The sequence below is a fragment of the Sander lucioperca genome, chromosome 9 (assembly GCF_008315115.2).
Source record: "Sander lucioperca isolate FBNREF2018 chromosome 9, SLUC_FBN_1.2, whole genome shotgun sequence".
Classification (NCBI taxonomy): Eukaryota; Metazoa; Chordata; class Actinopteri; order Perciformes; family Percidae; genus Sander; species Sander lucioperca.
In genome coordinates, this window is record NC_050181.1 from 27,472,238 (window position 1) to 27,497,423 (window position 25,186).

The 25,186-nt window shown below is 40.2% G+C and overlaps 2 protein-coding genes across 4 annotated transcripts in view; one reads left to right on the forward strand and one right to left on the reverse strand.

Moving 5' to 3' along the window:
• Positions 1 to 15: 15 nt before the first annotated feature.
• Positions 16 to 10,369, reverse strand: paip2b (poly(A) binding protein interacting protein 2B). Of its 3 annotated transcripts, none has more exons than XM_031288383.2 (4): positions 10,103 to 10,369; positions 2,731 to 2,897; positions 2,220 to 2,402; positions 16 to 2,106 (listed from the first exon to the last, which is right to left on the reverse strand). In XM_031288383.2, the coding sequence occupies exons 2-4, from the start codon at positions 2,884 to 2,886 to the stop codon at positions 2,050 to 2,052; spliced, it is 396 nt and encodes a 131-aa protein (XP_031144243.1). In that variant the 5' UTR covers positions 2,887 to 2,897; positions 10,103 to 10,369; the 3' UTR covers positions 16 to 2,049. The 3 variants fall into 3 exon arrangements, with proteins under 3 accessions (XP_031144243.1, XP_031144244.1, XP_031144242.1); XM_031288384.2 differs by having other exon boundaries at positions 10,242 to 10,348; XM_031288382.2 differs by lacking the exon at positions 10,103 to 10,369 and adding an exon at positions 7,075 to 7,277.
• Positions 10,370 to 16,544: 6,175 nt separating this feature from the next.
• hspa12b (heat shock protein 12B) overlaps positions 16,545 to 25,186 on the forward strand; it is a 17,046-nt gene continuing 8,404 nt past the window's right edge. Inside the window, exons 1-7 of the mRNA XM_036005729.1 lie at positions 16,545 to 17,092; positions 21,976 to 22,039; positions 22,540 to 22,622; positions 22,972 to 23,096; positions 23,184 to 23,370; positions 23,720 to 23,824; positions 24,061 to 24,177. Coding sequence (XP_035861622.1) covers positions 21,994 to 22,039; positions 22,540 to 22,622; positions 22,972 to 23,096; positions 23,184 to 23,370; positions 23,720 to 23,824; positions 24,061 to 24,177 — 663 coding nt within the window. The 5' untranslated portion in view covers positions 16,545 to 17,092; positions 21,976 to 21,993. The remainder of the gene's footprint in view (positions 17,093 to 21,975; positions 22,040 to 22,539; positions 22,623 to 22,971; positions 23,097 to 23,183; positions 23,371 to 23,719; positions 23,825 to 24,060; positions 24,178 to 25,186) is intronic.

The window sequence follows — 25,186 nt, forward strand, 5'->3', positions numbered from 1 at the left end:
TCTGTCTTCTGGACCTCTTCTTTTTTTTTTTTTTTTTTTTACGGCTTCGGTCATCTAACGCGTCTAAACAAAAATCACCAAAAATGATTTCATGTTGTACAATCCACCTGGCGGACAATCCTATTGGCTTCACCAGGGTGCCATCCGACAGCTGTTGGTCCGAAACTGTGTGAGGAAGTTCCATTTTAACCAAGGTTTCACGGTCTCCTGCTCGGTTTAAGAACACACTTGAATACTTGTTAGGCTGAAAAATCGGAAAAGCTGCACAGATGGAAAGAAGTGCCTTCACCTGTCAGATACTTCTTAAGTCAATGAAGTACAAGTGCACAAGTGTCTACTTAACACTAATACAGTAAAATACACAAGACATTATTGTCAATGTTATACCACCAATGAACAGTGGCATGAGCATTAATGTTCAGATCACAAGATTCTCTCTTATGACAATACTGCCTCTGCATTTTTTTTTTTTTAAACCAAAATGGCTGAGATCTAGAAAACAACTAATTATAGATTACTGTTGATTACAATTTGGATTTCCTTAAAAGCATCTTCACATATACAACTTTATCCTATTGGCTCACAACTTAACAGAGATTATACTTGCACTAAGGGGCGATGCTTCAGGGAAAGCCAGACCACAAAAAAAAAAAAAGATTTATGGTGAAAAAGAACTTCCTCAGAAACGTCAACATACAAAGAGTAGAACAGCAAGGAAGCCATACTGTCTGCCATGTGTTCCATACTGCTTTATTCTGATTGGCCATGACAATACTGTCCCCTCAACATTTCCTCCTGCAAACAGGACTGAATGGACACCACAGGTTACTGTACCCAGTAGAGACACAAAATGACTCATCCTCACAAACATGAAGAGGAAAAAAAAAAAAAAAAAAAAGAAAAAAAAAGGAGGAGAGGCTATTTGAAAACCTGATTTGGATATGGACACTCGATCTGATGCTGGACAAACTAAGTTGTTCCGGCAGGCAGTGGCTGTGTTCCAGACCAAATACTCCCCTGTAACAAGGTTGTTCACTACACCCCATAAATCCAAATTGAACTATAGGATGAAGCCGGGAACAAAAATAAATTTGAGAACTGAGTTTCTTTTTTTAAAGGTTGAATAATCGGACCTTTTCCTCTATAATACACTCGACTTGATGCATGATTTAGAAAAATCACACCTCTGTTCTAATAAACTGGACAAAAGATAAACATGGACTTCCACATAAATTGGGAAAATAATTTTGTATCCATGATTACACCTGTCCTTGTCTGTTGATGACACTTCAAAACAAGCGTGCAGGGAGGGTGGGGCTGTATTTGGTTTGAAACGGAGCCGCCGCGGATACAAATAAGAACCCGCATTTCTAGATGCACAATAGCTGTGATGTCACAAGGAGCTTATGACATAGGAGCAAACGATAACGGGTATGACTGACCGTGATGACACAACAGAGCAGCGGCAGAAACCCATCAAGTCCCCTGAAATAAGTAAGTCGTTTTCTTACCTCACTGGTATGGAAACCCTTAACCTACTGACGATGCTTTTCAAGTTTTGACAGCACACAAATTAACAAGTATGTGAAGCAATTTTTCATGTTTATTAGATGTTTTGTCCTGGCATCACTCCTTGGTAGCTGCCTCAGTTCCAAGGGGACATCAATAAGATCTGCATACTCTGTAAACATCACCAGTGTCATCTGAAATGCAGTGATGAGCTAGCGCCCGCAGTAGGGCGGTGCTGGTATTACACCCCTCCCCCACCCCTGTTCCCAATGTCCCTCAGTTTACAAGAAATAAAAAGATTAAAGAAACAAAAAGAAAAAGAAAGAAAGAAAGAAAAAGAAATCCCCCCACCCCCCAACTGGGCCTGCCAGCACGCCATTGACTTCAAGTGTGTAGGAGTGAGTGTGTGTGTGTGTGTGTGTATGTATGTATGTATATCAGTGTGTGTGCGGTCATGGCCGCCAGAGTCTCTGGGAATATGTGAGAACTGTTGTGTGTGTGCACGCGCGCGTGGAGGCTCCATGGGGGTGAGGGGGACTCCTAGTATTTCTTCCCCGGGACGAACTCCTTTGCTTCGGGATTCAAGATGCTCTTCCTCTGCAGAAAGAGACATGGAGAAAGAGTAAGCGCATGCTCGTTTGAACTCTTGGGTGTTCATCAATTTCTAAGTGGGCTTCTCTGTTGTGAAATCGGATGCAACTGTGACTCACCGCCACTTCTTCCAGGTTGTTGTGGTGATCGTTGACCGACAGGCCGTTGAGCTGCTGCTGGAGCTGCCCCACCCCCTGGTTGTTAAGGTCGCGTGAAGGGATGAACCAATCCTGGTCCTCCTCCTCCAGCATTTCCTGGAAGCAGCGCTCCAAGAACTCCTGCTCCAACAGCTCCTCTTCCACCTGGGAGATGACGAGGGAGAGAAGAAAGGGGGAGATGAGTGACATACGTGCAAGGGCAGAGAGAAATTGGCGGGGGGAAAAAAGAGCAAGAGGATGGATGGACAGAGGAGGAATATATGAGGGATCATTTGCATGACAAGTAGGTGGAAGGTTTCCCCAAAGAGAACTCTTCCCAGTAATGGGGTGGCATTAAAACACATGACTCATCCAGGCAGGCGAGAGAAATTGTATTGCTGCGTTAAGTCTCAAGTTCTCCGGGTCAGAGCATAAAGAATTAAAACTGTTCCTGGTGTGCTCCATGTCTATAAAACATAGTATGAGCACACACCTGTCTGTTATACTCTTCTTCATTCTCCATCCACATGTATTCAGCGAATGGGTTGGCGTCGCTGCCCTCTCCTGCGTGCCCATTGGCCACTTGCTCCTTTCCCTCCTTGCCCGGAGCGCCACCGCCCGGTGTCTTGGCCACCTCTGGACCGCTCATCTCAGCCGGCTCTGCACAAGAAGACAGTCGCATAAGAGTAATAGTTAGGAAAATGGTCAAGATGTAAAAACAGGAACTCTCACGTATAATTACTTGTCTCCCCAAAAAAAATAAAAAAAAATAAACACCATGCAAACTTCATTTGGTTCCATTCTTGACGCCAGATAACTATGACTCATCTATTCATTAGCCCACAGCTGGGTCTTATTGGCCCTTAAACGCAAGTTTACGTTATCTCATCTGAATCAAGGCTTCAACGTTTCAGAATCCAAATTAGCATCTCAATTGCATTTAAGATACAGCTGAAAAACTGCTCCCACTGGTAGAAATGTATTCGAGTCTCAGTGCTCATAAACGATAAAACCGCCAAAGAACAATTGTCCATATCTCATGATCTTAATAAGAGGCAGACTGAAAACTGCATCAGCGGATGGGACTGAACCTGGTCTCCAAAACTACTCCGTGATATCTAGAAATGTTCTTACTGCAAACAGCTAAATGAGTCTGAGGGCTGAATAGAGTTGTTGGCATTTTCCGACAACAATCTTTTGTTTTTTTCAGGTTGGTGAATTGCAGTGCTGCGGTAACAGGCCACAGCATTATTATTAACAAGGAAAAAACACACACACACACACACACACACACACACACACACACAGACTGACATCATGAAGACATAGTGACATTTACAGGCAAACATTCACCCAGAGTGTTAAGTCAGGCAGATTGCACTAATAAAAACAGAAAATATAGCACAATATGAACTTCCTCTTTCCATACAGAGTTTGGCTTCAGTGTGTGGAGCAAAACAGTGTCAAAAGTTAAATGTAAGTCAAGGATGCAACAGAACTGTAAAATAAATTTCAGAGAAAAGCACAAGGTTGAGTAGCGATGTAGAAAAAAAGTTAGACAGTAAAGTAATGGTGCTGCACGATGCTACGTAGACACACACAACTATGATTTATTTAAAAGAAGGAAAACGGGTTTAATACATTAAAAGAGCCAGCTTCATCTTCATGTAAAGAACTTCCATCCTGTTGCACTTCGTCTTAACCTTACCTTTCACTTTGACTTGACTATGCTTAAAGAGGGAATTTTAACTTTAAAAAAAAAAAAAAAAATTGTGATTAGACATGATTATTTGCACGTCCTACTTTTGTGAACACATAACTCATGCTCTGATGCAAAATGCCCACTATGACATCATCCTCAGACTGCCAGCCAGCTCAAACAGACTTGTCATGACTCAACTGCGGCCTCGCAGCGGGGAGAGAAAGAAAAAAAAAAAAAGAAAGAAAGAAAAGTGAAGCGATGATCTCAACCGAGCCGCACACACAGCCCCAGGGTCAGCCTCACGCAGACACACTATAGCAAGGTTTGACTTGCGAGGTCCGGCTCCCAGCAGCTTCACCCATATAAGAACCCGATTTCCAAATTCAGGACATAATGTTTTACATTTATGTCCCAGTCGATGTATCAAAATCAACACGTGAGAGCTGAGTTTGACCCGGGGCAGACTGACAGCACGGACACACTGTCCTTCAGAGGAGTTCATATGAACGTGTATAATCTAAGTAGGTTAGTAGACTAAGAGGAGGGGTGTCTGCCTGGGTCAAAGCTGTCAGTGTTTCTGTCTGTGGACAATGATAAAGCAGTCCAATTATGCAGTGCAGAGATTTACACGAGATGTTAGCTATGAAGGTAAATAATACTCTGGGAAGGAGAGAGGGTAAGAAAGAACATTTAGTAAAAGAATACCACAAGCCTAAATTTAATTCTGCACTGGTTGCGCAAGGCGCCAGCATGCTCCAAGCGTTTGAAGCCTGCATGCGCAAGTGTGTCAGTGTGTTGAAATTCACTTTTACTGTAGTCTATAAAGTGTTAGGGAACAACCATACATTATCATTGAATTATTGCCCAGCCCTACAAAAATGTATGAAAGCCATCAAGCTAAAAATGATCACGTGGATCCCAAACCCTATCAAATAATTCCAACAATTGAGTCACTGTAAACATGCCTCTGGCCAGGCAACACAAGAGCGCATGGAGCACGAAGAAGGAAAAGTGGAGACACAGCACTGTGCCATTATGTACTGCATGTAGCACTTAAACGTGTTCATGTTGCATAACCATGTGTTGTTCACCATGTAATATTTACTTAGCGGAGCCTAGCATTCTCCATGCCCGCGAGCAGAGTTTGATTTGATGAGGGTGTAGGATAAACAGTGGAAAGGTTAAATGCTGCTCGGCAGTAGGACGACAGACAATAAAAATTCTGACAAAATTAACAAACAAAAAAATGGCATATGATTGAGGTCCAGTTCTGGGTTAAATGACCTCATGTTCTTGTTCTTCTTGATCTGGAACACTTTCAGTTGCGCTGTAGTTGCAGATAAACGTTTTCTGACTGGATGTTTCTAGGCTGAAATTAAGCCTGCCTCTTGATGAATGCCAGTAATAAATGTCCATATTGCTGCCTTGATTATGCATTTCTTTACTGCAACTCCTCATGAATGTTCCCCATCTTATTCTGGAATAATGTCTCACCTCAAGACTTATGCATTTGTTGTATAAGAGGAGTGGATTACAGACTTAAAATGACAAACTCAGAAATTAGATCATTCAAATAGAGATGGGAATTTCTATTTGAAAATTAATTGCAGTTGTACTTCTGTTAAAGGGAGGAAAAACTCAAAATGTCACTATTAAGTAAGGGATAATGTGGCGTGAGACAGCCATTATTGCAAATTAGAAGCCTGACAGGGTGATGCAGGACTTGAGTCAACCTAAAGGGGTTCCATAATACCTACCTACCCAACAAAGGAATATCAGAATAGTCTAACAGTAGGGTCCAGCCCTATTCTCTATTATGTGAAATATGGCCTAGTAATACAGTTAAGAGTAGCCTACAGTTGCCATACCAGTGTTTTACCCCTTTAGAAGCATATATTAAATTTTAAGAAAAGTAAATATACCATTACCGTCTGTGCTTCAAATTACACAGCAATATACATTTCAGGTCATACCGCCCAGCCTAGGTTAGTTAGTCGGACAAAAACATTTAACGCCTTGGACTCCGGGAAACTATGATAGACATGTATTATTGTCTGCCATGTTAGGGGTTACTTGATTAATTGTTTTAACTAATTTAGAAAGCACAAATGACAGTTGAGATTTAATGGTTCCACCTTGTCAAAAGGAGGATTTTTTTGGGGTTTTGGATTGTTGGAGAAAGAAATAAACATGAATGGACACTTTTCTGTCTAAACAATTACTTAAGCAAATGCATGTTACATTCATTAATAACGAAATAATTGTTGGTAGCAGTCTTAAAAACAAGTTAATACAATTATTACCAAAAATGTCCACAAGTGAACTCATTCATCCCAATTGTAAACTGTTTTGTAAACAACTGAAATGTGTGGGATAACAAAATAAGCGCAGGTAGTAATACCAAACAGTTTAAAAAACTAAAAATAATAAACTCTACACGTGAAAATAATCGAATAATACTGATGAGTTTGTTGTTTTAACATAATTTGCTAATGTATTAGGAGGAACACAAAATGCTAACACTGTAAAATCTCCCACAGACCCAATATGCGGAGCAGTGTAGCTAACAGTTACGTTAGTGTAACGTTACAGTCTGTACTTATGGGAGCTGCGTCGTAGTAGCTTATAGCATGCTAGCGGTTTCTGAGAGCTAACGGGCTAAACCAGGTGTCCAGGCCTACCTGGGAAGTTGTTAAATGGATTGGACGGTTTTAGCCGAGGTAATGCTAAGTGGCTAGTTTACCGTAGCTGCAAACAGATACACATAGCTGTGCTGTCAATGGGCGGGCCTAAGGTGAAAGCTATCTCTGCAACAACAAAGGGCAGCGCAGCGGGCTAGGTTATTTTCATTAAAGTCGTAAAGTGATTTTGCATGAAAACGGCTTGATCACAAACAAAGCACCAAATAAAAAAAGACACAAACTACGATAACAGGTAAACCATGCACCGAGGTCAAACTCCATTCCCGTTCGGATGAGGCCAAACAAAGTCGGCTGCTCTGCTATCAGCTAGCACGCTGCTACAGCATGGCAGCATCAGTGAAGCAGGTCAACATAACAAGCCTCCGCTCTGGGGATTATAACGGCTTTACACACACACAAGACGAACAGTTGATCGTTTAAAATGTGAAGTTACCTGGCATTGTGCTCTAGGTGTTCGCTTCGAATCGTAACGTTACACAAAGTTTTAGCAACTACACGGCAAAGAGTGCGTGTCCGTCGTTTCTCCAGTGGGGATTACTGTGCTGCGATGCAACGTAGCTCAACTTAGCTAAATCCTGTTAGCCACCTTGCTAACGTTAGAAAGCTGGGTCGGTCACGTGGTCTGGTGCTGCATTCATGTCTGTCAGGAATGTGGGAATTACACGCGAAAGTAACGCGAAAATGTCAAATAAATGCCTATCACGATTTCCCACAACCCAAGGCAACATCTTCACATGTCTTGTTTTATCCCGCCAACAGTCCGAACTCCAAATATATTTAGTATACAATAATATAAAACAAAAAACTGAAAATCATCACATTTGCGGGGCTGAAGGAAAATAATGTTTTTTTTTCTTGATGCATTAGGCTACTTAAATATCAATTCATTCATTAACTGATTAATAGTTTTAGGTCTAGCTTTGAGCAAACTGTAATTAAAAACTAACAAAATTACTTATTGAAGCTTTTACTTTACCAATGCGGTATGAAGGGTTTGGTCTCATGTACTCCATAACAGTGCTTTAAACATCAGTTTGAGTATTTAATGTGTGATATTGCAAACGTTTGCTATATCATGATCTTTATGGATTGTAAAATACTTATTGATAATGTGATTTCAACCATATTGACCAGCCCTAGCTGAGATGTCTGAATTCATCTGAATATTGACACGTGCATGGCAAGTGACAATATTGAGAACATGCCGACTTCCATTTGAAGGATGAACATCATTAACAACACTGACAAATATTAGTATGCATGGTGCAGGCATACAGTGTACGTAGAGAGCAAATGAAAAACAAACTGACCAAAGAGCAGTTTGTTTATTGTGCAAAAACAATTTGCAGCGACGCACAGAAACAGACGTGGCCCGGATATGCAAGCAGCTACACCACAACATCTGGTTAAATCCCTCCGCAGTATTTGCATTCCTATTCCCCCCAGAGGCTAAGAGTGCGTGATTCGATGATATATCCCAAGATTGAACAAAATCCAGCTCTGATGCACTCTGAAAAGGAAAACACTGTAAATCACTGACCATTTCCTCAGGCCAGGCTTTTTTTCTGTTGAGATAAATGTACCATATGTGGATCGTGGTTTATTTTCCTCATTCTATTTAATCAAAAACACAAATAACATCATCAGGCTTGGAGTGTCACAGCCTGAAATAGGCTTTTTTTTTTTTTTTTTTGGGGGGGGCATTTCTGCCTTTTATTGGCTAGGAAATCTGAGATATGAAAGGGGGAGAGAGACATGCAGGAAAACCGTCACAGGTCGGACTCGAACCCTGGACCTTCTGCGTCGAAGAATAAACCTCTACATATGTGCGCCCGCTCTACCAACTTAGCTAACCGGCCACCTTTCTCCTCTGGTTTGAAGTCCCAGTGGTTAATGTTGTTAGTTACGCTAATTGAGCGACTGACAGCAGCTGACGTTGTGGTTGCCTAGCAGCAAACGAGGGATGATTCTTGTGTTTCTGCCTGCAACAACTTATTACAATCAGCCAAGAAAAGTGATTATTTTATTTTCAAGCAAACGAAGTGCATCCAGTGCATAGGTCCAGTGAGACCCCACCCACACCTATAAGTCACAGTTTGACGCTGAAGAAATGACTGCTGTGAATGCCTTAAGGCCACCATGAGTTTATTTATATTGCCACAACTGCTCATTCAGTCATGACATATAAAAAGTAACTACATATACTCAGCTGCCAATTTGTTTGGTACAAAACTAAAATTAACCAAGTCTAATACAACAATCATGCAATAAATCTTCCATGAAGGTTATAATGTTCAGATTTTGTTAAGACTGTTTTAGAGAGGTGTTGATTCAACTTTATGATCATTTTGGAGAATGTTGTTTGCGGTTGTGTTGTTGAGTCGTATTGTATTATACTAGGATGGGTTTCTAATATTTTGTCCACCATGTCTATATCAATGAGGGTAGACTAAATAGTATAAACAACTCTCATACAAATTATATTTTTTACACTTTAACAGCACCAAAATAAGACTACATTACTTTTAGCTTGGTAAACCTAATAAACTGACAACTGAGTGTAGAACACTACTTCTTTTGTTACAGACACTGTTTGCAATTACAGTTATTTCATTATGGGTTAATCAACTACAATAGTGATAAATGCATCACAATTTCCTAAAGGGTCAAAAGCCCCAAAGGTTGGGAACCAGTGAACCAACGATGTAGCTATTTAATCGTTTCAGCACTACACGTCACAGTAACGTTGAGCGTCGAAAATCGGGGCTCACTATGAGTACTTGAATGCAACCTGTGAACAAACATCCATCAAGCTCCGCCACAACATCACTAACGTTCCACAGTACACTTTTTTACTGTCTCCCGAAACACAAATGCCTGCGTGGCTTCGAAAATATAAACATTTCTGCCGATAAATGACAAATAATCAACACTTTAATTGACTTTCTGTGGACTAAATGCTTATCAACATAAACAGCAGACTATAACTCACAAGGTCTGTCTGTTGTTCGAATCAGTGTAGGCCTATATATAATCATATGTATCATATGTTACTGATCTAAGTAAAGATCTAAATCCAACATTTGAAGACACGAACTTGACAGTGCTCCAATGTTGTAACGTTAGTCTACCAGAATACAACTATTTCTAATGTAGGAGAAGACTAAAGTTGGTTTGCCACCATTATTTTTTCTAAAAGTTTTTTTCTTTTCTTTTTAGACGGATATTCTAAGGCTTAAGTGGTGCAACACAATAAATATTATTAGCCGTCAAACTGAAGCAAGTTATTAAGGAAATAGGCTCTTATACAGAAAATAACACAAGTTATTGCTTTTTAACATGGTTAGCCGGTTAGCGTTTTTGGTTGCTATCTTGCTCCTCTTTCTTTTTGTCTTTCTTTCTTTCTTTTTGTAGCAAACAGCTAGCTTCCCCCTTTACTCCACTAATAACAACAGACTCACCACACAGCTTCAAGCTTGTAGGGGGGAATCCGCAAACCAGCTGTCGGGGGGAAACTGCTATTTTCCGGTCCCGGACGTCACAGGAAAACCACACAGTTAATATATTCTCCTAATAATCTCCAATACGATGAATAAATACGTGTTTCCTCTGTCGGTTTGCTCACGTTATTGGTTAAAAACGGATAAATCCTCTGTTTCTCTGCAGAAACGTCGAGGGGGAAAGAAACGGTATGTCGTGGGTCGCGTTTGTCCAGCTGTACACTTCAGTCATTGGTTGGAATCTACGTCAGTCAATACTTCCTAGCGATGCTATTGGCCCAGCCGACCACAAACCGCGCCCCACCTCAACTCACGTAGGTAAACAAAATAGAACCCATTTTTCTCTCTGACACTTTTTATAATCACTATGACCAGTTAATATTTGACAATGTGGTTGTTTTAACTTGGTCTGACCTTTCTTTAACAGAAGAGGCTTTGGTTGTATGTTTGTAAAGGAGGTGGTTGTTAGGGATGAGAAAGAGAGAGGACAAGACTGAGGAGAGTAAAAGTAGGCCTACAGTAGATGAAAGAATTTAATATCTGAGTGTGAGCAGCTTTTCAGGGTCAGGGGAATTCCCAGTTTGTGCCTCATCTATTAGTGTAAAATTACTGTTTTTAAGAAAGATAAATATTTAGTATATATATACAGTCTTAAATTGAAGGATTATTGAAATACCCTCACAGCAATGTGTCCATCCATCTGAAACTTTCCCACAAACTTCACAGTATTGTATTTATTTGATCATTGATCACTGACTATCACTAGTGAAAAGAAGCTTTAAACCTGGTGCTGGAAAGTAAAATCAATATAGACAATTAACTAATGAAATTGTCATACAAATTAAGCAATAATAGACATACCGATTTGTGGGAGCCAATTGGATTAAAAAACATAGTTGTTATTAGGGAATTTTTATTGTGCAGTGGACACACATGGTTAGAAGAGTCTTTGAGGATTATAGAAATACCTTAAGAAATGCAGTAAGTATTATCAAACACCCCTCTGTTCACTGGGTATTTATATTTCTGAAAAGCACAAAGTCAGCTCTGACTCAAATGTATTCATAACACATGAGCACAAATGGGGCCTAAACTGAGGTTGCACAATGGCACCAGAATATAACTTGATGCATTTATTAACAAAGGTTATGTTATTAGTTTTTGTGCAGAAAACGGTCCAAATTGAATACTTCAATTATAACATTTCAAAGATTTAATGTCCCTTTTTGTGTATTTTAATAGAGCAATATTATTTAATAATATATTTTCTAAAAACTCAGCTTCGCCTGTTTCCATCATGCAGGTTTAGAGAGCTGACAATGTTTTTAGTAATGACAGCTGTTCTGAATCAGAAACACTGTTTGGCATTAATAACATGATGATGGTGACATATATGTTGGAGTATGTAGAGATATTTCTTGCTCCTGACTCACAGATAATTGAGGCCATTTTACTTCACTAGCTTTTTGGCACTTAAACACTTAATTAAAATCTAAGGCTGAACTGCCACACCTATATAAAGAATCCAGTGCTACATTTTTAAAAGCATCATTCAGTCTCTGTCCTACACACCTCATAATGATTCAGGTGCAATTAACAACAGGATATTACAACTTTCTCCTGGATCAACCCAGCTGTCCTCTTGAAAGCTAAAAGAGAGGAGATGTCCCGGGTCAGCAGTAAAATAAGGTGCATTACCCTAAAATCACAGCGGAGGGCGACTGTAACACACAGTATGGTTGTGGGGCAGTACGGTTTGTCCCCTGGCACAAACATTATCATTGTGTTGTCAATGTGGCTGGAAGTTGTGTAGCTGGAACCTAGGCTGTACTGCACTCCCGTAACCACTAATGATAGTCAGTGAAAACAAGTGACTATACTGCATATTCTTCCATGAATCTTGCACTACAGCACTGCTTGGCCTACATGTAGTATATAACATTCAGAGAAGCTCCATGTCACCGTAAATCGTCACTGTACCAGATTTCCAGCTGGCTACCTTATTTCTGCATTCTCTCAGCTGGATGCAAGATGAATGGCTGTGCATGTGTTGAGAAGGCGATGGGGACATTAAATAAAGAACACCAAATGTTCCTCAGAGTGTCACCTTAAATCTATGTCTGTGTGTGTGTGTGTGTGTGTGTGTGTGTGTGTGTGTGTGTGTGTGTGTGTGTGTGTGTGTGTGCAGTTTATTTGCACACTAGCCTGTGATACCTCTCCTTGGGAAACTCATAAAAGGCTACAGAAATGGTTTGTTTCCTTGTAATTACACACACACACACAGCACACACACATGCATGTACACGCTGCAGCCAATTGGAGACCAAAACTAGTCAAATTTATCTCAATGACCCTATGCTTTAACTGGAGTTTCTGCTCTGTTCACACATGACAAAGGCAGTTAGAAAGATGAAACTTAATTTGATATGAGACGGTATTGCAGATTTAATACACTGCCCACACCCAAATATACTGTCAAAGAGAACACAGCAATATAATGCATGCACACATACCAACTGTGCTCACACTCACTATTTAGTTACAGACTAAATTAGGTACTCCACTTTTTCCCACCTCTTTCCTTCTCTCACTGCTATTACATGAAGTCCCCTCCCTCTTCTCTCTCCTCTGCCATACATTATACCAACTATTTTTGCTATTGAATCATAAATCATAAATTCCCTTCCTGCACTTCTCTCTCTCTCCCCCTTGCTCTCCCTCTCATTTTATTACACAATAGCCCAGACTTGATGTCAGAGGGCAGTCATGTTTCATATGTGTGTGTGTACCCCAGCCTTTCCTGTGGCCCTGTCCCCACCCCAGGCTTCACCGGTGAGTTTGTCCAATGCCACTTACATGGACACATTCACCCTTACACACACTGGAACATACGACACACCCTTGCATGCACATGAGCAGAAAGTAGCCCTTTAGCACGCACGCCAAGGTACAAAATTGCCTTTATTATTTTCTGCACAAACTCAAATATTCCTGCACCTACAAGTGCTTATAGTCCGAGGTCCTGTTAACACTCACCACTGAGGTGCTGTTAACACTCCAATAAGCAACAGGCCTACAGTATGTGTTCGAATTTAACAAGGACTTTAGTGAACATGGAAATATATTCCTGCTACACATTTGTTCCAGAAACCTTAAAGAAAACAAGGAGTTACAAGGTACATGCAGATATTTCTACTGCCACTTTAATGATTCCCTTGTGTGTTTTACACTCGCATGTTCAGACTCTGGGCCCCTCGTGTGTTTGCTTTAAAAAAAAAAAAAAGGTGCAAAAAGTCATGCAGTACTTGTGCAGGACGATTTGTTTTACGAGAGGTTGTATAATTATTACCACTTAACCCACAATACTAGCACAGGGTGAGGGGATCTGCATATCCATGACCAATATTTACCTTAATGAAAGAAAAGAGAAAAATTAGAATGGCAGCTTTCCAAATGACATGTGATTGTGCAGAGCATCTATCACTTGAACTTGACAGACTTTAGAGACAGCTTAGTTAGATGAGAATGTTGATACAACTCTTCTGTCTGTACGGTAAATATGAAGCTAGAGGCAGTTAGCTTAGCATTAAAGACTGGAAACAGCTAAACAGCTAGCCTGGGTCTAAAACGATCTGCATACCAGCATCCCTAAAGCTCACCAATTATATTATTATTATATTTCATTTGAAAAATTCATACAAAACATGCATTATACTTTTATGTTAAAGATCCCATAATGTGAAAATTTTCTTTTTTGATTATAAGCAGGTCAAGGTGCTATATAAATACTGTAAAAGTATTAAAACGCTCAATCCACAGAGAAATTCACACAGCCCATATACAGAGACAGTGCCTTTAAACGAGCCGTCAGGACTTCAGTACAGTTGTGATGTCACACTTATACAATATAGGTAGAAAGTGCTGTTACATTCTCTCCCTGGCTGCAATGACGGTGCAGAGACCAATCAGAGAAGACTGGGCTTTTTTGGGAGGGGGGCTTAAAGAGAGAAGCACTAAAATTGAACATTTCAGACAGAGGGTGAATACAGGTACATTCAGACCAGGGGCGTAGCACAAAATTCTGGGCCCTGTAGAAAGACATTTTCTATGGGCCCCTCCCCGCATCCACAGCTATTCATTCTAGCATCTTTCTGGGCCCTCCTCACATGAGGGCCCTGGGTACTCAGTCCCCTTTTTCCCCCCAGTCCGACGCCCCTGATTCAGACAGACAGTATGAGAAAAATAATGTTTTTTGATCATAAAAGCATGTAAACATGTTCAAGTATAAAGTAGAAACCCACAATATAAGTATGAACCTGAAAATTACCACAATATGGGACCTTTAAAGGAATAGTTTCACATTTTGGGGAATATGCTTATTCACTTTCTTGCCGAGAGTTAGATGAGGAGATTGATTTCACTCTCATGTCTGAATAAATATAATAAATATGAGGCTACCATCAGCAGCCGGTTTGCTTAGCTTATAGCACAAATGTTTATATGTGTTTAGTGAGCTTTAGGGGTGCTAGTTTTTTTAAAACTTTTGAACAAAGGCAGGCTAGCTGTTTCCCCATAGTGCCACTCTTTGTGCTAACCGAATAGCTGGCCACTAACAGTAGCCTGTAGCTAGTGGTACCATGTTAGCACGTGGAACTTTTGCTTTAACATGCACTAACATAAATGTATGTTGTTGTCAACACTATGTACGTAAAGCTATCAACAAGATATAATCAACTTAACTGCATTTACAAATATCTTTTCCCAAAAATTGCTTTTGTATTTATGAATGCTATCTGGAGGGAAAGTAACAGGTTCTCATTCGGGCTGCGGTTGAGATAGGGCTCTATTTAGAGCAGCTAAAGGAAGAACAGTATCTTAGAGTGCGTGCGTTTGCATGCACGCTTGCATGTGTATGTTATGGGTGTGTTTCCGTCAGTCGAGAACTTCATGAGAGGAATGCCGCGTAGGGGTTCCTTCCTGTCAAGTGAACCCATCACTTCCTGTGTTGGGCTTCCTGCGTCCGAGGAGAAGGGTGAGGCTGCACCTATACCGGATCTGTTTCAGAATTTTGAGTCTCTGGGGGATGATGCAGGAGCCTGACTGCGGCCCCTATATGGTGGGTTTAGGCAGGTCTAATAAAGATTAGGATGAAGCTGATTGCAAAACAGAGGCGTCATGAAAAATACCGAAATCATGAAAAGCCCAGGTTTGATAGCAAAGCTGTTGAAATGCTGCCACCCGACTGCTAATTTTAGTCATTAAAATAAAAAAATTCCCTGGAGCAAATGAACGCGGGCAAGGGATCAAAAACAATGGATTAAACAAAGAAAGATGCAAGAGAAAAGAGAGAAAAGAATGGCCCATAAAACAGAGAAGTGACAGATGTAGGAACAATAAAAGAGGCATGAAAGAAAGAAGGAGAAAGAGAGAGGTGATGGCAGGATCTATATGGGGCCTCTTGGTTTTTGGGCAGCAAGGGGAGACATGCCAGTTAATGGCTTCCAGACACACACACACACACACACACACACACACACACACACACACACACACACACACACACACACACACACACAAAAACCTAATTTGATTTGGAAATCTGACAGGACAAGGAGACTGAGTGTATGTGTATATACCAGAGGCCTTTTCTTTCGAATACTCAAGAGGTCTGACTTCCTCTGCCCATTGGGAGTGGGGCCAGCTTGTGTGTGTGTGTGTGTGTGTGTGTGTGTGTGTGTGTGTGTGTGTGTGTGTGTGTTTGCAGGCACTGGGGGTTAATGTATGCTTTCAATCACAGCTAGAGGGGAGAAATCAGATCCACACGCACGCTCACACACACACACACACACACACACACACACACACAGCAAGAGAAAACATGTATTGGGTAAGAGTACCGCAAAAGCTACAGTTTAACTATTAAACTGATTGTCATTGATACCACTTTCCGACATGAGATTGATATCGATCTCATCATCTAAATCTTGGCAAAAAAGCAAATAAACATATTTCCAAATAAGTCAAACTGTTCCTTTAAAGTAGACTGAAACATTGACATTACATTGAGTTTATCATTTGTTTTAGGTTGACCCAACACTACTGGCTGCTTCCTGCTTTTGTCTGCAAAGTTAGAAAGTTGCACATGAAGGTTATTAAAAGGTTAATGAGCAGTAACACAGAAAGTAAAGGGATAAAGACAAAGAAGTGGAAGGAGACAAAAAAGAAAATTAATTTGAACAAAGCAACAGCATGTGAAGAGAAATGAAGAGGAGACAAGATGAAAAGAGAAGCAAAGAAGAGGACAGGAAGAAATAATTAAACAGAGGAAGGATAGATATGGAGGAGTGGGAGGGGATAGAGAGGGCAAGATGACTTAACTGGGTTACACCGCCTGCTCAGGAATACTCCACCCCTCAGTCTCCAACACACACAAACACAATTTCCCAGTGAGGTAAACCCCCAGAATTTCCCCCATATGCGCTGTCATAGCCCTCCCACTCCTGCAATGTGTGTGTGTGTGTGTGTGTGTGTGTCAACACTTTTCTCTGACATTCCTGCACAGAGCGGAGAGGCAGCGAGCTCGACTGCAGAGAGACAAAATTACAAATCTCACTTCATTAGGAAAAGTTTGACTTTTCTCAGAAGAAGAAGAGAAACATAGTTCTTTTCCTTGTTGCAACTCGTCTCTTCATCCATCACATCTCATTGGGATCTTTTCTGACTTGGGAATTCCAATTTTGGGAAATCTGCCTTCAAGTGGGAAGTCTTTAATTTTTTAAAAGGGATTTCTAGGAAAGCATCCTCTTGTATTCAGTCACAGTTTCCTCCTGTTCCTCCCTTCTCCATCTCCACCTCCCTGGAGACAGACTCCAAACTTCAGACTGCGGAGTTTGGGAATACTTTTGGAGAGACAAAGGACAAGAGCATAGTGTTGCAACAGCATTCAAAGAGGTGAGTTAACATAAAAAAATGTTTAATTTGTAATGACATGTAGCTCTTGCTGGAATGGTAGTTGAATGCATTGTTTAAGCAGCTTTGGACAAAAAACATCCGTCAAACTTGCATGTTTGTACTATTTTGCATTAGTGTTTTTTGTTATAATTTGTCAGAGTATAATAATAAATCCTGTCTTGCCAGTAAATCTGCCCTATATACTTCAAAGAGAGAACTGTATTGTTAATGGTGCATAAAAGTGGAGTGTGTTGCACAATCTGTCCGTAATGTAACGTCTCAGGGAAGTCAAAGTTGCTTGTTCTGCTGTTCCCTTGCTAGATCTTAGTTGTGTGTCTGAGAAAGAGAGAGAGAAGAAAAGAATTGTGGGGCAAGGGGGGTTTAAATTGTCCACTGCATCGTGCATTGATCTTAAAGAGATGACAGGATGAAAGAGAACAAAAACATAAAAAAGTATGATGAAACAGGGAAAGGATGTGGAGTTTCAACTCCTCTCTGGTTTTATCATTAAATAGCAGGGACGGACACTGGGAAAGAAAGCCAATGATGCACACATGCAGAAGTACGCATTCAAATGCTTAAATGTTTCAGGCACACGCATGAATAAATGCACGCAGATGTTGCATGCATGCACGCCAAGAAAGGGTGTCAAACTAACTCATGGTCTTCTCTCTCTTACTTTCTCAGTTACACAAAACACACACACACACACACACACACACACACACACACACACACACACACACACACACACACACACACACACACACACACACACACACAGAATGAGATTTAAACAAACACAGCTTTGTTTCATTGCACTCATCTGTTTAGTGGGCTCTTGGCTCAGATCACAGACGGATCCAATGATTCCAGAGCTGCAATACAATACACACACACGCACACACGCACACACACACACACACACACACACACACACACACACACACACACACACACACACACACACAATTATATAGATACACTCGCTGTCTTTTTCTCACATTTCATGCACAAACATCTTTTCATTCTCTCGTCCTCCATAATTAACATTTCTGTCAGACCTGTGCCCAAGATCATAAAATGTGTGTTACAAATGCGAATGAGTCTTTTGAATAAGTGCACGCAACATTTATCAAGTTACTCTTAGTTTCTCTAACTTGTCCACGTGTTTACTTGTTTTGTGTTTACAGTTTTTCATGATCGCTATGACAATTTTTTCAATACTTTTAACAACTTTCCTAAACTCTTAACACACCAACACACCTACAACACACAATTGGCAAAACAGTTAATTTCATGCTCAAAATCACACATTGAAAACTAAACTGTTGGGTTTAGTAAATGCATGCATATATATATATATATATATATATATATATATATACATATATATATATATTTTTTTTTTTTACTGTAAGGATTATTTTTTGGGCTTTACCGTTTTTTTGCGATCGCTATGACAATTTCTTCAATGCTTTTAACAACTTTCCTAAACTCTTAACACAGTTAGCACAACATCCGTCTGTGTAGGCTATACAATTACAGTTTTTCACAATCATTATGACACTTTTTTCAATACTTTTAACAACTTTCCTAAACTCTTAACGCACCAACACACCTACAACACACGATTGGCAAAACAGTTAATTTCATGCTCAAAATCACACATTGTAAACTAAACTCCAACACTAATTTTCAAAATACAATAATTCACTAACACAATACACTATGTCCACCAAAACAATGCAATCATGTCTCAAAATCAAATAATTCTTCCAAAACACTAACACATGTTCTCTCCCAACAGGAACATTTAGTCAATCACTGCACAATGTCATACAAAACACTAACATCAGATGGAATTACAGAAACTGCATTATTTTATCTGTGTCAGGTCTGCCCTTTTACAACAGACAATAGTTATTGTATTGATCATAGATTGTGTTTTGCAGGAAATTGTCACAAGTCGGATTTGAACCCTGGACCTCTGCGTCGAGGCATAAACCTCCAAGTATATGTGCGCCTGCTCTACCCACTGAACCAACCCGGCCACCATTTTGTTTCTTTTGCTGCAGAGATACAATACAAAAAATGAATGACCCATCTCAGAGTATGAAAAAAAGGAGACAGAGACAGAATTGTCCTGGTCCTCCTCATTTTTGTTATTTTCTGTGTTCATCTACAGTAGGCTATATTGTTCAAATAGGTCCTCTTTTACTGTACTACCATATGATCATGTGATTGAAAGAACCTCAATACCTGAGTGTCTTTCCTAGAAGGGAATCAGCTGTGATTGATCTATTTGCATAACTTCAATCAGCTGTTTCTCAATAAATGCATGTATAAAATGCAGGGGATACATTTGTGTTTAAATTTACAATACGATCAGCTGTTCACTTTGACTTTAGCCTATAAGTTAGGTTTAGAACATGATGTTATCTGTTCTGACATACATGTGAAAGCATTTGTAAATTTGTCAATAATAATCCATTGTTTTGGTCTTGGTGGAGCTTGTGTGTAAAAGAAGTGTATGCATTTTGTGTCAAAGCAACAACAAATGTGTTAATTGTATAGCCTACACAGATGGATGTTGTGCTAACTGTGTTAAGAGTTTAGGAAAGTTGTTAAAAGTATTGAAAAAAGTGTCAGCGATCGGAAAAAACTGTAACACATTTCTTGTTGCTTTTACACAAAATGCATACAGTTAACACACATTTTAAATGTTTGAACTTCTTGTACACACAAGCTCCACCAAGACCAAAACAATGGATCTTTACTGACCAATTTGCAAATGCTTTCACATGTTCTAAACCTAACATATAGGCTAAAGTCAAAGTGAACAGCTGTTCATATTGTAAACTGAAACACAAATATATCCCCTCCATTTTATTCTGTTGTTACTGAGAAACAGCTAATTGAAGTTATGAAAATCGATCACAGCTGATTGATATCTAGGAAACACACTCAGGTGTTGAGGTTCTTTCAATCACATGACCATATGTTACTGTAGTACATACAGTAAAAGATGACCTATTTGGGCTGATTTTGTGTGGAAAAGGAACAATAAAGATGAACACAAAGAAAGTAAGAAAAATTGTTGCATGAGTGAGAGGAAGACGAGTACCAGGACAATTCTGTCTCTGTCTTCTTTTTTTCAAACAGTAAACTGTACATTTTACAAAGCTACTCTGAGATGGTCATTCATTTTTTGTATTGAATTTCTGTAGCAAAAGAAACAAAATGCATGCATTTACTAAACCCAACAAAACAAAAATGTAGAGATGCTTCAAGAGAAACTGCAGTGTAAAACACAATCTATGATCAATACAATATACTATTGTCTATTTTATAAGGGCAGACCTGACACATATCAAATAATGCAGTTTCTGTAATTCCATCTGATGTTAGTGTTTTGTATGACATTGTGCAGTGATTGACTAAATGTTCCTGTTGGAAGAGAACATGTGTTAATATTTTGGAAGAATTATTTGATTTTGAGACATGATTGCATTGTTTTGGTGGACATAGTGTATTGTGTTAGTGAATTATTGTATTTTGAAAATTAGTGTTGGAGTTTAGTTTTCAATGTGTGATTTTGAGCATGAAATTAACTGTTTTGTCAATTGTGTGTTGTAGGTGTGTTGGTGCGTTAAGAGTTTAGGAAAGTTGTTAAAAGTATTGAAAAAATTGTCATAGCGATCGTAAAAAACTGTATTTGACAGGACAGCTAGTTGAGAAAGGGAAGAGAGAGAGGGGCAAGACATACAGGAAATCGTCACAGGTTGGATTCGAACCCTGGAACTCTGCGTCGCGGCATAGACCTCCAAGTATATGTGCGCCTGCTCTATCCACTGAACCAACCCGGCCACCGTTTTGTTTCTTTTGCTGCAGAAATTCAATACAAAAAATGAATGACCCATCTCAGAGTAGCTTTATAGAATGTACGGTTTATGAAAAAAAGGAGACAGAGACAGAATTGTCCTGGTACTCCTCTTTCTCTCCCTCGTGAAGGCATTTTTCTTATTTTCTGTGTTCATCTACAGTGTATTGTTCAAATAGGTCCTCTTTTACTGTACTACCATATGATCATGTGATTGAAAGAACCTCAACACCTGAGTGTGTTTCCTAGAAGGGAATCAGCTGTGATTGATCTATTTGCATAACTTCAATCAGCTGTTTCTCAATAAATGCATGTATAAAATGCAGGGGATACATGTGTGTTTCAATTTACAATACGATCAGCTGTTCACTTTGACTTTAGCCTATAAGTTAGGTTTAGAACATGATGTTATCTGTTCTGACATACATGTGAAAGCATTTGTAAATTTGTCAATAATAATCCATTGTTTTGGTCTTGGTGGAGCTTGTGTGTAAAAGAAGTTCAAGCATTTAAAATGTGTGTTAACTGTATGCATTTTGTGTCAAAGCAACAAGAAATGTGTTAATTGTATAGCCTACACAGACGGATGTTGTGCTGTGTTAAGAGTTTAGGAAAGTTGTTAAAAGTATTGAAAAAATTGTCATAGTGATTGGAAAAAACTGTAACCCCGACAGAAAGTTGTCTCATGTCGTATATTGCATTTACATATATGGTATTCAAAAGACATTCGGATTCATAAACTTGAAAGCTTGTCCAAGCAACCAGTCATTGGCCTCTGAGTTATAGCAGCATGGGAGCTGGAAGTTCAAGTGTGCTGTAACAGTTGGGGTGTGTCTTCCTTACTTCCTTTTCTTGGCTCAAGAATATCTTTGGTGTGTCCAAAATTGCTCCCTAGTCACTATCTAGTGCACTATATTTATTTTACGTTATTTTATCTGGAAGCCATGAAGCATTCATTATTCTATTTACATCATGTTGATGTTGGTGTTTTTCTCTGCAGACCCTGGCTCCTGTAAAGATGGCTGACGTGGTGCAGCCAGAACCCAACAGCCTGCAGATACCCGGTGAGACACAAATACAGTACTGCATAGTTTATACACATGCTTTATTACTATGGCAACCTGGTCAAAATGACTCACTGTTATCTTTTGGAGCGTGAACACACAGACCTTTCCATGTCCCTCTCTCCCACTTGGGAATATTACTCAAATCAGATTCCAGCAACATTCCAGTCATCCCAGTGAAACTACAGATATTCAATCTCACATTTAGAGAGCTTAAGGTCGAGTTTATGAAAAATAAGGTGCTTTCTGTATGTGTGTTAGCATCAGCAGTTGAGGACAGTCCAATAATGTCTCCTTCCTTGTGATAAGATATCGCTTCCCTTGCTGCATATCGCTTCAAACTACTTTTTTTGGCAATTCCGTTCATTTTCCAGTGGAGTACGTGTACTGCTTTGCCAATGCTGAAACGTGTTTATATTTGTAATAAGATTTTAATAGTTAGCCACCACTGCGTATCTTTACATTTCTCTTTCCCTTCCTCTTTCTCCATGAATTCCCAGGTGATACTTTATCAGCTCCTTCATCGCCTGCCACAGCTAGAAATGACTGCAGCATCGCACCCCTCACACCCTCACCCTCGCCGGTAACTATGCACACACACACATTCACCACAGAAACTCCTACACACCCTTTACCCTTTCTACTTATTTTCTTTATATAGAGCTCTTAAACACGACATATAAACCCACATCCACTTCTCACTGTTATTAGTGGTTTATAATACACTTACACTCAGAGTTTAAAGGGAAGTGTAGACTTAAAGTAAGTGCCCAATAAAGACTAGAGGAGAGGAGAGGAGTAAATAGAGAATCTATCCAATAGGAGTGATTATGGAGAGTTCTCCTATCAGTACGAGCTACAACTCACACAATTCTCTCTCTCTCTCTCTCTCTCTCTCTCTCTCTCTATCTCTCTCTCTCTCTCTCTCTCAGAGGGTGGAAGTCAGACCCAGGATGTCCTGCCCGTTCTCGGTTGTCGTGGCAATAGACTTTGGGACGACCTCCAGCGGCTATGCATTTAGCTTTACACAGGACTCAGAAGCCATCCACATGATGAAGTAAAGGCTGTGTGTATTGTCTTCAATTCAATTCTATTCTATGAGTTTCTACCTTTGACATCTTTTTCCTCCAATCTACGCACGCAGGCGCTGGGAGGGCGGCGACCCCGGGGTGGCCAATCAGAAGAGCCCGACGTGTCTGCTGCTGACTCCTGAGTTGCGGTTCCACAGTTTTGGGTTTGCAGCCCGGGACTTCTACCACGACCTGGACCCAGAGGAGGCCCGGCACTGGCTCTACTTCGATAAGTTCAAGATGAAGATCCACAGCACAAGTGTAATATATATGAGTATATGGGTAGTAGTGACAGAAAGACAACTTCACACAATACATCCAGACTGAAAGGGTAAATTCTAAACATCTAGGTCGAGATGCATTGTGGGAAGTGTAGGATGCAGTGTAATTGGAGCTTGAACTATACTCTCTGGAGTATAGTTCATCTATATATATATATCTGGATATCTTGGCCTCCGCTGCTTTCTTTTTTTTTGTAACTTTGTTTCTCGCAAGTCTCCGGACTTTATGGAAGAGAAATAAAAAATGCTAAAGTATCCCCTTTAAGCAACAGAAAGATGACTTGTTCTTGCAGCAGTGTTTCAGCATTTGCGGCTGTGTTTTGCTACAGGACCTCACCATGGAGACGGAGCTGGACGCCGTCAACGGTCGGAGGGTCAGGGCCATCGAGGTGTTTGCTCACGCCCTGCGCTTCTTCAGGGAACATGCTCTAAAGGTGCACGTTATGATTGCAGTATGGTGCAGTGTGGTGGACATGTTTATACACTGTTTATACGTGTGTGTGTGTGTGTGTATGTGTGTGTGTGTGTGATTTATTTAGATATACTTTGCAAGCCAAGGTGTAGAGATGACCTAAATATTTGCTGTACTGTAGCTCATAAAGTGTTTTGCTAAAGACTGAAACTCACATCTTCAGTACGATTCTGAGTGTTCCATTTGATTCGGTTTCAGGAAGTGAAGGACCAGTCGTCATCAGTGCTGGAGGGAGAGGCGATCAGATGGGTAATCACTGTCCCCGCTGTGTGGAAACAACCTGCTAAACAATTCATGAGAGAGGCTGCATACCTGGTAGGGACACACATATTGACAGATACATACAATCTACGCATAGAGCAATAGATATGACTGGTTGAAAGGGGCTACAAACTTGTTCTGGTCTGATAAAAAACAGCCTTTTTTCCTACAACAACCCTCTAAAACCCACTGAATTACAAAAATAAATTTTGATTAAGCTTAAGACAAGGCTGTTTTTCTTGTTGCATGAAAAGTCGACATTTTGGAGATACATGGTTTTGACTGGACAAAGACGATTGTGGCCATCATTGGCTGCCGGTATTGTACATACATACAGTATAATTATAACAGTTCCAGGTTGTATGACTAAAACTTTTCAAAATCAGTGGATTTAACTTGTTCAACAGGCTAGACTCTAGTCTTCCAGATACACACACGTACAAACATGCAGAGGATGATAGTAGACTGTGTGTGTGTGTGTGTGTGTGTGTGTGTGCATGTGGAGTGTGTGTGTGACATCATAACGCTGCTCTTTTGCCTCCATCCTCCCTATACATCTTCCCACCAACAGACACACTCCTCCTCGGTGTACTGTAGTAGTAGTCACAATAACTTGTAGGAAGGGTGGGTACATGGACAGGAAAGCAGGGGGTCCTATCACAATAGACATCAATGACAATGGACCAACCCATGTTTGAATGTGTGTGAGTGTGTACATGTGCAGCATAGCCCATGGGAAAGACTGTACAACCTTTCACTTTTAAAGTCATGCTCTCCTCATTCTCGTTCTCTCTTCTTTCAATTTTCTCATCTTTTACACACAGAGACACACACACACACACACACACACACACACACACACACACCCTGCACAGGCTTGAGGCTGTCGGGGTGTGTGTGCTTCCTGCTGGTGATGATGTAATCACAAGTGAACAATGAGAGAGGCCGGCGTACAAACACAGGAAGTGGTGTCCAGACCCCCGCCCTGCACACACACACACACACACACACACACACACACACACACACACACACACACACACACACATCATTCCAGCCACTC

Bases quoted from the DNA above. Each gene is read 5' to 3' on its own strand.
- paip2b (XM_031288382.2), bottom strand. The intron at 2,403-2,730 runs GTGTGTGCTCAT...GTCATCTCCCAG, and splicing joins AAGAAGAGTATAACAGACAG to GTGGAAGAGGAGCTGTTGGA. The intron at 2,107-2,219 runs GTGAGTCACAGT...CTCTTTCTGCAG, and splicing joins ACAACCTGGAAGAAGTGGCG to AGGAAGAGCATCTTGAATCC.